Consider the following 14,318-nt stretch of genomic DNA (forward strand, 5'->3'; position numbering starts at 1 on the left):
AGTCATGCATATTTAAAAAAAAAAAAAAAAGAAGAAGAAGGAATGTTTCAGAACATAATTCCAGGAAATTGAACTGCATATTTCCAAAGACAAATATTCAGTGCATAAAACACTCAAACAGTACTAGAGGAAAGATATTTTAAATGACTTACTTCACCAACAGGAGGAATATTAAGCTTTGGTACTTTATTTTTTGAACTAGGTGTGTTCACTTTTCCTTCCAACAGTGTTCCAAAGGACTGATTTCCATATCCACTCTCAATTTCTATGGGAGGTTTCAGTTCAGGTGAGTCATTCGGTACCTGGTCCTGACCATCCATCGGCCTAACATATGCTGTAGGCTTTTGCTGGACCATGCTGCTTTTACAGTGAAGTCCTGGTGGGAAATTCTGGCTTGAAAGACCATTGTTTGAAGACAACAAAGATGTGGAAGGAAGTGGAGATCCAGGACCATGACCTACAAACTCAAGCTCCGTGGGTGACTTTGAATGACTGTTTTCTTTGTAAGTATGTTCTCCAGCTGCTGACTTGGAATGAGTATGCCGCCTTGAATGTGAAGATGCTGCCATAGAATTTGCTTCCTCAGTTCCTCCACCTTTATGCTGCTCACTCTGACAATTATAGAGGTCTTCATATCTGCCTTGTGGCAGGTCATGAGAAGAGCTATGCTTTGTCCGACTTTGCTGACTACTGGATTGGCTTTGCTGGGTCCCACTACAGTTGTGACCACTGCGTGACCAGTCTGTTCTCGACTTCCTGCTGCTCTGGTGACTGTGCAGCAAAGCAGAATTAGATGACAGTGACGAAGGTGGAGGCATTGATGTCGATGAGTGGCCACTGATCTGATGAGATGGGATCACCCTGTTTCTTTGTTCTGAGAAAAAGTTCTGTTCATTTTTCTCGATGGGTGTCTGTGGGACAGAATTCTTTGGGATTCCTACAAGATGGCTCTGATTGGAATGGTTAGTTAGCAGATCCTTCATCTCATCATAGTTTCCCAATGTGTTCTGGACACGGTTTGCAAGAGCATCACCTTTATTTGTCTAGAATATAAACATAAATAAATAAGGTAAAAGAGAATACATTTTTAACAAGGAAATTACTGCTTGGAATAGTTGTCTTAGATGGCAAATGTTAGCTCTTAAACGGTGTCATGCTGTCATTTAATCTAATTTCAATTACATTTTACCTATGTTATGTAAGAAGAATCTATCAATAACTGTGTTCAAAGAATGTCTTGAAACAGGCTTGCATGAGTAACACTTGTATACCACTTCCCATTTTCTTAAATTTGTTCTCAGTGAAATGTTTAAATTACATGAGTTTATAGATGTTATGAGGAAAACAGGGTGGTTTTATGTCACACAAGTTGGTCTTGTACATTTCATATCTTGCAAAATATGCAAATGTGCAATTACTGACTACTCAGCATTTGAACTGCAATCACACACTTTTATTTTAACATGATATTGCAGTATCACCCCCTTGACCCATAGTTCTGCCATAAATAGAAGTCAAGTAGTCTTTAACAGGCACACGGGCAAATTCTTCTTATGTAATGCCAATTACTTTTCTATAGAAGGTTCGGTTTGACCCAAGATATCTAATATCTGAGTCCAAGAAAAGAAAAAGCTTCTAATAACTGAAACATTATAAGAGCTTCAAATAAAACATCATTCATAACAATTTTTTTTTTACAGAAGAATATAAACAGAGATGACTCACATTTTTAAGTGTAAAGATTCTTCCCATTGACTATAAGCTGGTTGTATTTGTGAATTGTGCTTGGTTTTCTCTTTTAATTCCAGTAATTGTTAAATAAATACTGACTCATCTGTGTCACATCACTATTATACTTCCCTTTCTAAAGCCTAAAATGCTCTTTGTTGTTTTTATTTTATTTTATATTTCATTTATACATGTAAAAAGCAGGACAAATATGCTGGATAGTATAATTAATATGTAGCTAATTTCCTCTGTCCACAGAGAGCCAATGTACCAGTCTTCTCACTGACCTTTACGCTCTGTTGAAATAACTGGTAGAGAACTAAAACATCCTATTCCCTGTGCTTATTACTCAAAAAGACTCAAAGGACAAAAGCAGAGCAAAGGCACAGCTCAAGCAGATGGTTAACTTCTACAGTTTGGAATTAAATTATGTCAGTGCAGTATATGTAAATAGTTTAAAGCGAAACTTCAAGGTATAGCTAACTATGCTTTTATTTACATTTGGTTTTCTATTCAATACAGCAAATAACATCTCAGTTCAAAGCGGCCTTAATGTTAGGTCATAAAGAGTTTGTGGTTGGTTAGAGAGTCCCACTTAATTCCTCAAGCAGGGATCCTACCATGCTGCTGATCCAATCTTCCTCAAGTATTAAGCTGAAATCTGAGTGATGAAAAATTTCCACGCACGGATTCCTCCTGAAATGTCTGCTTATATTACTGCACATGCCATAAAAATGTTGGAAAGGAAGACAATAAATACAAATTTTCTTTTGCTCATTCTCAGGGATTGTAGCATGTATTACTACTGCACTGAGGCAGTGATTTAAAAATTAACTGTTCAATGTTGTTCTCATCTATACATATTTTGCCAGTGTTCCTCACTGACACAGTTAATAACCCCAATTGTGAAGAACCACAAGTCACTTTTATTCACTAAGTCCATAGGTTGGTCATTGTAGTGGCAAAAATTATATTTTTGCTATGCCAAGAATAAGCTCTTTGTATATGAGCAGTCTCCTTCAACTGAGTTGCACAATGAGCCATTTGGGCAGCAGCCAAAACCAAGCTCCCTCTGTTCAACCCCCGAATTTAAAACAATTCCATTGTGCTTAAGGGCCCAGCAGGAATTATGATGCGACGCCTAAACACTTATATACTTGCTCTGTTTCCTCCTTCCCCATCAAACTCTTTAACTCCTTATAGGAAAGCACATAGGAAACAGTCAAGTAAGGAGAAAATCTTGCCCCCTAGTTTCCACCTCTGGTTAAGCTAGACTTCCAGGGTGCATTTAGTTTATTATACAGAAAGTAAAAGAGAAAAGGGAAGGAGTGGAAAAGGGGGGGGAAAGAAAGAGTACTGAAAACATTCCATTACTGTAACTTCAATATTACAGCATATTAAATGGCTCTTGTCTCAGTCCTCACAGAGGGAATCAATAGTTTTATTTGAAAATAGAGTTTTGCAACCATTTCTGAGTTGGAGGTAACTGATTATTTCAAGTTATTTTCCTTTAAAAGTTTTGGTTATAAATATAATTTTGCTTAATATGAATAGTCTATGTAAAATGTCCAAATACTGGGGATAAAAGACCCAATACAAAATGCATTATTATTTGTACTCATTTTCTGAGAGCATTAACATAAATATTTATTTCTTGAAAAGTGTGAATGAATTTAAACAATCTTAGCATATTTTATGGGCACTAAAGCTCATATCCAATAACTAAAGCAGTCAGCAGAAAGACTGTTACTTCTTTCAGTATTTCTTGGACCAGACTGCAAAGTAAGAGGACATAGTGAATGTAAGCAGCAATCTGGCTTACAGTGAAATAAAACTAGAACACACATAACTAACACCATTCACATGCATTACATAACCTGACTGAGCTCACTGTCATGTAGTACAATATACTACCTGCATTTAAGGAATACAGAGTAACATTAATGTTCTGGTTTGGTGTTTTTTTTCACCAGCAAAATCAGGGCTCTCATGAGAAATAGAGAATTCTTGACAAGGCTGGACACCAGCAAGATAAACATAAAATCTAGTCATAATTTCTGGTGGTTTTTTGTTACTTCCACACTGGGGCCAATTTCTGCCCTCGTATTCTGTGTAATTGGCTGATTTCTCAAAGGAGAACTCTGAACAGCTTATTTTCTGAACAGCATGTTGAATCACAATTTTGCTGCTATCAAGGAAATGCATTTTCTGAGTATTCCAAGGCATAGACTACATGGCTTGTGACTTGTAGCTAGCAGCCTTCCTCCTCATTCTATACTTTTACTAATTTAGAAAATGTACACCTTCATACATTTGCTTCTCCTGCTTTCAAAAACAATCTGTAATAGAATCCCATTGGAAGACTAATTTGCTAGCTAGCTATTGCATTACAGTTTTACAAAGAAAAGAACTAATGGGCTCAAGCTTATAGGCCCAATTAGCAAGGGTCTTGTGATAATTTCTATGAAACTTGAGGTTTCGTAATTCTTTTGCTTTCTCATGTCTCAGTTAATCCAATCTCTGTAGGTCAGAAGTTGAGATGTTTTGAGACCTGCTAACCCTGAATAGTGTGGAGAGTTTTACCCCCCAAAAAAGACAATAAATGATTTAACATTCACCTAACACTACCCAATGGAAATGCTGGCCATTAGGTTCTGTTTCTCAAGTTGGACTCTTCTGAAGCTATTCCTTTGAGAAAATAAAAAGCAAAAAGCAACAAAAACAAAACACTATCCACTCGTACCGTTTTCTCTAAAATTTTCATCTCTGAGACACTTATCTGGTTCAAAACATTAGTAGATACTAGTGACTCACTAGTAAAAATTCAGCTTATCTCTCAAATTAAGCATTAGTGAGTTGGATCAGCTTTTAAATGCAAGACCCACAACCCACATGCTCTAAAACACATCAGTGGGCACACAGCCCTCACTGTCCAACCTTCTCAAAATAATTGCTCGATGTCATTGCATTGTTGAAGGTGTTGCTTTCACATGAGACAGTGGAGCTTCAAAGTAATTTTTTTTAACTCCTAATAAGCCTGTGCAAACCATTTCTGGATTTGTAAAGAAAAAATATAGTTTTTTTCATGTATGTTTACACATATGTATATTACACAGCATCAATGCAGACACGTGAGCTGTTCAAAACCATAAAGATCACCTGTGTTTTCTTTGACAGATTGAGGGACTGAAAGACCAGTGCACCAACAGCTAGAGTGAAAAGGTGGTAAATGGACACAGATACACTGTAAAGACACATTTTCAGATCATGTCTTGTTATACACAAGGAGTAATAAGATGAGATTGTCATTTCCAAGCTTGGATTTACCAAGGGGAGATCATGCTTGACCAAGATGGTAGACTTCTATAACATCATTATCAGCTGGGTACGCGAGGGGAGAGCAGTAGATGTTGTGTACTTTGACTTCCACAAGGCTTTTGACGCTATCTCCTACAATATGCTTGTAATGAAGCTTAGAAAGTGTGGGATAGATGAGCCAACAGTGAAGTGCATTGAGAACTGACTGACTGGAAGAGCTCATAAGGTTGTGATCAACAATGCAGAGTCTGGTTGGTGCCTTTAATTAGCAGTGCTCCCCAGGAGTTGGTACTGAGTCTGTCTTGATCAATATCTTCATCAACATCCTGGATGAAGGGGCAGAGTTCACCCTGAGCAAGTTTAGTGATGAAACTACAAAGCTGTGAGGAGAGGCTGACACACCAGAAGGATGTGCTACCATTCAACAGGACCTGGACAGGCTGAAAGTTGGGTGGAGAGGAACCTGATGAGATTCAAAAAAAGCAAGTGTAGGATCCTTTAGAGCACTGGAACAGGCTTCCCAGAGAGATGGGGGACTCTGAATATCTCTGGCGATATTCAGACCTGCCTGGACACTTTTCTGTGCTATCTGCTCTAGGAAACCTGTTTTGTCAGGATGTTGGACTTGATGACACTTGGAGGTCCCTTACAAACCCCTTCAATTCCATGGGTGAAACTTGTGTGTACAAGGCCTTGAATCTGATCCACACAGAAACATCTGTTCATTTCAAAATGGAAATGGGCTTTAAACTAAACATGAAGTACATGAATCTTCATCCCATAACCACTTAATTTTATTCTAGAATAAACATAAATAAAACCCTGAATTCAGCTTTGCAGTTGCTTAAGAATACAAATAACTTATTCACTTATGAGTCAGATCCAGCTCTTGATTTGTTCCTAGGAAACTGTAGTGTGGCAGGTTGCTAGAAATGCAGGACTTAGAAAGGAAACATCAGTCTTATTACTTTGTCCTTCTTCCATACTGTAAAATGGAGGCAAGACCTAGTGCTCCCTTAGTTCTCTTTATTTTGCAAATTTCATATAATTATTTATATATGCAATTTCCTCTTACTTTATACATTTCTCAACTTATCATTACGATACTCTTTTACCATACAGCATGCTTTGTTCAGTTCCATAGATCCTAATATCTCCACTGTAAACATGTGAAAAGCAATGAAGTTTCTGTGTGCTGTGGGTTTGTCTTTTTTTTTTTTTTCTCTTTTTTTTTTTTAATATATCTATATAAAGAAAATTCTCTCCAGAGAATTATCAGATCATTTTTTTCCTTCGTGGTTTTTCAGGTTTTTTTAATTGTATGTTCTGTATATGCTCAGTGCAAACACATGCACTGCTACATAAAAATATGTAAAATTAGATATTATAACTCCTATCCTAAAATAGATAAACATGAGGTGAGAGTTTCCAATTCTCTACCCAAAACTAAGCACTGATTTGCATATTTCTCTATCCATTGAAATTCCAATGAGCACTCACTTGGTCATTGGATTTGATGAGGAAAAAAATCCAATGTGGGATTTGATTGCACTGGATTTGCAGGAAGTATCAACAAAATTGTTTGAGAATAAGACACTATTTCTTCTAAATAAAGGTGCTAAAATGTGGTCCAATGAAGAAATAATGCACTGACTAAATTTTTATAAAAACAACAAAACACAAACTCTCCCACAGCTTAATCTTTATCTGGAGGAATAAGTCTACCAGGCAATAATTATTAGACACCATTTGATATTAATGCCAGTCTTTCCTCCTCCTTTTCTGGTGATTTTCAAAGTGCCCTCCTCCTCCCTACAGCTGTTAACAATGTGAAATGGAAAGATGAAGTGGTGGCCTTTCAATGGATGCCACTGACTAGGAGGAGAAAGAGATATGGAAATTTACATTCTGATGAAATCTTCAGGGAATGTCTTACTGAAAATAAAAGCAGCAGAAATCATAAAGGGAGACATCCCTTGGTGATGAAAATCTCAGGCAGCATAGCTCCTTCGAGAGAATAAGACACGTCAAAAGTCCCCTTCACATCCTTGTTATGGTCCCCAAGGATTCAGACACTCTCCCACAAGACTTTTTCAGATAGTTGTGATTGCAAAAGAATGCCTATGGACTCACTATTTATAGAGAAATCCATTAGTTTTAACAATTCAGGTGTATTTTCTTCTTAAAACTAGAAGGACTAAGTGTTATTTCTGCAGGTATGACTCCACCGGTAGATACCAGCTACACATACATCTATTGTTGGGCTTTGGTGCATGTTTAAAGGAAAACGTCTATAATTGGACTTGAAGAAAAATTCCGATTCTGCTAATGTTAGCATACAATGCTGGGTGGAGCAGTCAGTTTGCTCTTCCACCAAATGCTGATTTGGAACATCAGTGTACTCAAGAGTGTAAGTACCAACACAGATGTCAAACTTATTCTCTTAGTTTGGTGTGAAGTTTTATTTATATTTGCAAAATGCATTCAGGTAAAAGGCATTCTAAAACTGTAAAACATAACGGTGCAATTTACCTTGTAGGGTTCCCCAAAGAGATTAAAACCTGAAGCAAAGAGGTCTTCATCTTGCTGGACTTCTTGGTTTCTTCTCTCCCATTCCTTTCGCTTAAGTGCATTCCGGTCTTGCTCATAGTGACTGAAGAAGAGAAAGACAAAATAGACAGTACATTATTTTCCCCATAACGTAGTTACATGTTCATTACCATCAGTAAGGACAGAAAAACATCAGAAACTATGCAACTCCTGCAGATAACTCAGAAAGAAAAAAAAAGCCGCTGCATCATTTTCCTAAATGTAAATTTGGAGTCATAATACTGTGTGGAACTGGATAACAGGAACTGGACAGTACACTTTCAAAATGAAAAAGAGAGTATGTCCTTTTCAAATTAATAGAATGTAATGCACAAGAGCACTATTGAGAGCAACGCTGTGGAGAAGGACTTAGGGGTCCTGGTAGATGAGAAGCTGGTCATGAGCCAGAAGTGTGTGCTTGCAGCCTGGAAAGCCTACTTTATCCTAGGCTGCATTAAAAGAGCAGTGGCTAGCAAGGAGAGGGAGGTGATTGTCCCCCTCTACTCAGCTCTTGTGAGGCCCCATCTAGAGCACTGAGTCCAGGCCTGGTACTCCCAGTACAAGAAAGACACAGAGCTGTTGGAATGAGTCCAGAGGAAGACCACTAAGATGATCACAGGGCTGGAGCACCTCTCCTTTGAAGAAAGGTTGAGGAAACTGGGTGTGTTTAGCTTGGAAAAGAGATTCCAGGGAGACCTCATTGTGCCCTTCCAATACTTGAAGGGAGCCTATAAACAGTAGGGGGAATGACTGTTTACAAGAGTGGATAGGGATAGGACATTGGGGAATGGTTTTAAACTGAGACAGGGGAGGTTTAGGTTAGATATGAGGAGGAAGGTTTTCACTCAGGTGACACACCGGAACAGGCTGCCCAAGGAGGCTGTGGATGCCCCATCCCTGGAGGCATTCAAGGCCAGACTGGATGTGGCTCTGGGCAGTCTGGTCTAATGGTTGGTGACCCTGCTCATGGCAGGGGGGTTGAAACTAGATGACCATTATGGTCCTTTTCAACCCAAGACAGTCTATGATTCCATGATTCTATGAATAAAATAAATTTTGACACAATGTGTGCACATACATCTTCAAAGAACATACCTGTGCAAAGAAAGATGACGTGAAGCTAAGGTGACACAAAAATGCCTTAAATCCCTTTAACTGTGTAAAACTTATCTATATCCACCCCAGTGCTCCAGCAACCCTCGTGTGACTTAGACCATCTAATATTGTCCCATGTACTTGTCAAATTTTTTGTATGGCTTCACTGTGGGTGTCAAGGGTTTTTTAAAATGTGTTTCTGAAGCAGAGTCCCAGAAGAGATTCTAGGATATTTTATTCTAATGGCAGGTAACTTTACACACAAATAAACAAACAGAAAAGCATCTATTGGCTTGGTGTTGCAATAGCTAGAGGCACTTATCTGCATGTCAGCTTACTTTGTGCACCTGCCAGACCTCGACCATGAGCTGAGAGATCATATCCACCTCTTCCTTAAATAGCACTAAATTACTTTGGTCTCCTGGTTCTGCAAGATACTTCCTGCTCCTCAGAGGGAAAAGATATAATTAAAAACCTGAAGAGGAGGAGGGAAGGAAAGAGGAAAGGAAGAGATGCATGCTTCAACTTGCTCTAACAACCCCTCATGTGACAAGCATTAAGGGACACTTCTATGCTTTCAACTCATACTTGATTTGTTAGAAGACTTTTGGCTCTACTTTGTGTCAGTTAATTAGGTACCAAATCCAAGATGACAATTTGAGTAACAGATTTGGTATATGCACTGATGTCATCTGCTTTAAGCAATGTTTCCCTGATAGATTCTGGACACGCACACACACACACATATGCATCCATACCCACACTCTATGTAGAAATGCATACACATTGTCCATTCAAATGGACATATCACATACGTAACAGACAACGATTAATTCTCCTATCTCTGGTGAGAATGAATTAAATCTCTATAGAGCTACGCTGCACTTGGAAGATAACCAAATATCTACAACTTTTGCCTTTTTAGCTCAGCGTGATATTATATTGAAAGCTTCACACTGAGAGATATAATGAGGAATGAACTGCACAGTGATGAGGCTTTAACAGTGTATAAAGTCACTGATTTCTGAGTGAAACCACAATTACTAATTTGAAGCACCAGGTAATTAAAACCACAGCTATTTAGCCCCTTGTTATACCTATTGCAGTTTATAATTATGAGGACCTCTTTATCTACTCAATTAAAGTTCTTATGATTCAGGCAGGTTGTGTTTGGACCTGTGAGCCCCGCAGAGAGCACAGGAAAGCATGTGCCTGTTTCTTGATGACTCCCTGTATCTCTTATGCTGTTTTTGTACAGGAAGGGAAAGAAAAATGACAGACAAATGTAATCTTTACATCAAAATATGAATTAATAATTGGTACAAGCAACTCGGGATCAGTCAGGTTTGGGTTGCTTGAGCATGGCTCACAAACAAAAGACAAAGACACCTACATAAGCTGAGCTGAATGATTTCTATCCATGTTTTTCTTCTACATTCTAGAAAATGACAGATTTTATTTATTTATAATACCACTTGATGTAGTGACATCACTGGTTCACATTCATTCACCAACAGTAAGTTTCAGAACAATGTTATAATCATTATTGGTATTTTTTGCAATAGATAATAGCACAAATTCCTAGTTACCTGAGGGAGAGATAAGGGAAACTGTTGTAACCAACAGACACTTTCCTATTCTATACGTGATCATATGCTGCTAGTACAATGCTGCAAATTACAAGCTATCTGTTCACTACAAGGTAAAGAGAGGGGACATGAGTCTTTCCTCCTGTCAAGTCTCAACTTCAGAATAGTCACTCAAGTGAGTGGATTTAAGGCAAGTAGGATTTTATATCCTGCATGATTAATTTTTTCTTATGGAAACAGTTGCAATTCAGGCACTGCCACTTCAGAAAGAATCATTTGTGAAAACTAGGGGTGCATTTTAAATTCTCACAATGGCAACCTTGGCTCAGAGTTTCAGGGTGAAATCCTGCATCCAAGCAAATTGAATGGGATCTGGCTATAGAACACCGATCACAGATTTCACCACAGAAGGGGAGATCTCATCTTTCACGTGAAGTTCCACCATTTTAGATAAAAGTTGGCTCAGGTCTCAAGCATGTGAAGCATTCAGCAAACCAATTGGAAGCATTATGCCCCATCTTAATGGAGAAAAAGCAGCAAAGGTCTTAAGACAATTTAAGTAAGTTTTGTGACACACTGAAAAACAGTTAATTCAAAAATAATGAACAAAGCAGTAACTCAAAATGGCATAATCAGTTTAACTTTGTCTTTTAGAGTAAATCAGTATTTACAAAGTTAATAGAAAAAAGTTTATTTTTGTTTGTTTGGCTTGTTTTTCTAAAGCACATTTTTTCCCAAGCAACATACTTAGGTAGTTCTCTTCCAGTGCACATCATTCTGAAAGATGTACTGTCCATGCACCCAGTACACAAGCACGAAGGTCCAGTTCATGCCCTGGTCCCCAAGGATGCCTGCAGACTACCAATCCATGAGTAGCACATAAGCAAAGTTCTAAGTAAATTTGCTGTCTCCAAATCAATCCTAATCTTTCTCATATATTGTCCTGTGAGAGTAATAAATTTAAAAAAAAAAAATAATGAAAGGTTCTTTTTGAAATCTTCACTCACACAGCTGGAAGTGTACAAAGAATGTCTGCTCAAAAGGAAGTGGTTGCTCATCCTGTCAGGGCAATTCCTTGGCTTATTCCTCTGCAAGTGCATTTTTACCAGGTGAAAGCCTGACATAGCGCTGACTGTGGATATGGAAAGTTAAATAAGATAAGATCATACACAGGTTAGGATAACAACTTCTTCGAGTTCTTCAGGATCCAAAGAGTAATACTGATCAGATCTTAAGGCCCCAGTACACTGACAGTGTAGCAGGATATTCCACGGAAACTCCTAATGCTGTCACAACACAATCTCTGAGGCTTATGTTTAATATTAAGAATAACTAATGCTCTGTGAAATATGGATATGTGACTAGTGGTGAAGGTGTCAGTGAAAACTACAGTCACTATGAGGAACAAGAGTTCATTCTGTCTCTTTAGTACGAGAAATACTTCATGACACTTCTAATGCCAGGAGAGCAGGAAATCACAAATAGAGTTTCGTACACATTTTAAAAAGAGATTTAGGAAAAAAACAACAGCTGGAGGACATAATACCCATTATATCTGAGAAGACCAGTTTCCTAGATACAGCTATTAGGTAACAAGGCAATTTAAATACATGAGCTTTACTGTTTCATTACAACTTATTATATTAATAATTGAATTAGAACAGGGAAGTCTATACATAAATCTGAGAAGAGCAGAAATGGTGAGCAGTAAGAATGCTACAGAATACATGAGACCATTGGTCTAAAAATTACCAGTGTGCTGTGTATAGCAGAAAAAATAGTAACCATAACTGCATTGCTGTTTTGGTCTGGTTTAACATCAAGACAAGCTGCAAATGCATTTCAAATAACAGCATTTGATACTTAACCCTTTACATTTAGACCAGCAAACATTCATTGTTTTTTCTCAGGTACAGATGTCCTCAGGAATAGTGGTAAGGCAACGCACTGTGACAGAGAAGGTGCTCGGCCTGGCCGAACACGCAGTGCCAGCAGGGCAGGCTGTGTGGCACTGAGTGCTGCTGGGGAGCATATGATGGACAGACTGGCAGCTGCAGGCAGGACAAAAGATGGCAAGCATGCACCAAGGTGTTGAGCTGGAAGCTGAAAATGTGGAACTGATTTGAAGAGGAGGAAGTTAGACATGCACAGTCTACAAAATGGGAACTAGAAGTAGTAGAAAAACGCAGGCCTTGGAAAGGATGGTGCAATCATGTGTGGTGAAAGTAATAAGATGGTGCAAAAGAATTTTTTTTTATGACAGACTGCAAAAAAGTGAAAGGGTAGAAGGAAGAAGTAAAGGAAAGGCTGAAGAAGTGAGATGAAGAGCTGAAGGCTGCGATCTACTATTTCAGGTTTATCTTTAAAGATGTGGTAACTAAAGAATTAGTCTCCCAAAGCATGGAAGACTAGGAAAGACAGATGAGCCTAACAATGGAGACAGGATGGAAGAAAGAAGTCAGACCAGGCAAATTTTAAGGAGTAGTCACGGTGACAAGAAGAAAAATCAGAAGAGAGCGATCAAATACCTAATGTTGAAAAAAAAAAAAAAAAGCATGAATGAGAACAGAACACCGCTCTGTTGATTCAGTCAGAACAACAGAAGCACACTGAGGAAAGGATCAATAAAAAAGCAAAAACAGAGAGGCTTTATAGTAGTGGCAGACTACATGCCGCAGGATAAATGCACAACACTGAAGAAAAATAGCATTTATCCACAAGTTAGGGAGAAAGTAGTTGCTGTTTTCAATGTTTAAACAAATGTCTGAATTCACAAAAATGCATGCTGATCAAATCAAGTATTCCCCTTTCAGAGTTGCTCTCCCCTCAGCTTCAAAATATCAGTTTAGTCTGAATGATAAAAGAAGCTCTCAAACCAAAATGTTGGTCATTTGTGGAAAGAAGAAATAGAAATGTTTCTAAACTAAGATGCAGTGGATGTAAACTCATACAAGTTTAAGAACTAAAAATCCCTTCCCAAGGTTATTTCTTCACAGTTCTGACTCTGGGACAGATCTGCTGCTCTGCCACAAGTGCTCTGGAAGGTGGTGAATTAACACCAGAAACTGGACTTTCTTGAACATCTGAGCAATGTACTCAATATAAATTAGAATATTCCTAAGTTGAAAGTACACCCCTGACTTCTCTTCCACATGAGGGCAATCATATTTCAGTATAAGGAAAAATATAAGGCTAAGAGCAGTTCCAACAGAAAACCAAACAAGGTGAAATCCTGCATCTAGACAATACATTAAAGTAGCGATTCACTACAATACTTCAGATTTATCTCAGCATTACTCCACAGATTTCATGCAAAACCAGGCTACCACAATATTGTGTGGGGGAAGAACAGGCTTGCTCAGTTTATTCAAATTCTCCCAGTGCATACTCTGGTATTTCATTACATTTACTCCAAATGAAAAAATCAGCCCAAGATCTTAAATTTCATTACAGTTCTTCAAATGTGTTTCATAAATGAGGAGAATTTGAAAACCTGATCTTTAACAAAAATATGGTTAATTTAATATATCTTCCTGACCCATCTAAAGTTGTTGTTTCACTTAATAATAAAAATCATGAGCAGTACCACACTTAAAATAGCAAAATTCTTCATCTGTTCAGCACCATTGCTCCTGTATCTTTGTCCTGGTAACTTTACTACTTAGCAGGGACCAATCAGACCATGATAGAATAAGTTTATACTTCTCTCTCTCCTGTATATAACATTTACTTTAATGCTGTGTTCTTCTTCATAGTATGAATAGTTACTGAAAGTATCTAACACTGAACATGTCTATCACTGTACTTCGAGATAAAAGATCTATTTTAAAAAACAGAATATCCTGTCTTTGATGTTCAACAGCTCTGTAGAGAAACACTTGAGCTGGTCACTGGTTATCTATCCATGTGAGCTAAAACACTTAACAATTTGCATTTAAAACAATGCCATTCCCATACACTGGATGATAGAGAATACAGAAGATTGAAGCCTCTGAACAA

At 38.0% G+C, this 14,318-nt stretch overlaps 1 protein-coding gene across 1 annotated transcript in view; it reads right to left on the reverse strand.

The window, feature by feature from the left end:
* The window catches only part of AFF2 (AF4/FMR2 family member 2), a 335,698-nt gene that overhangs the window by 258,861 nt on the left and 62,519 nt on the right, over nucleotides 1–14,318 (reverse strand). Inside the window, exons 2-3 of the mRNA XM_046941145.1 lie at nucleotides 7,579–7,699; nucleotides 153–1,043 (exon numbers count right to left, since the gene is read on the reverse strand). Of these exons, the coding sequence (XP_046797101.1) occupies nucleotides 153–1,043; nucleotides 7,579–7,699 (1,012 nt within the window). The remainder of the gene's footprint in view (nucleotides 1–152; nucleotides 1,044–7,578; nucleotides 7,700–14,318) is intronic.

The sequence above is a fragment of the Gallus gallus genome, chromosome 4, assembly GCF_016699485.2.
Source record: "Gallus gallus isolate bGalGal1 chromosome 4, bGalGal1.mat.broiler.GRCg7b, whole genome shotgun sequence".
Lineage (NCBI taxonomy): Eukaryota > Metazoa > Chordata > Aves > Galliformes > Phasianidae > Gallus > Gallus gallus.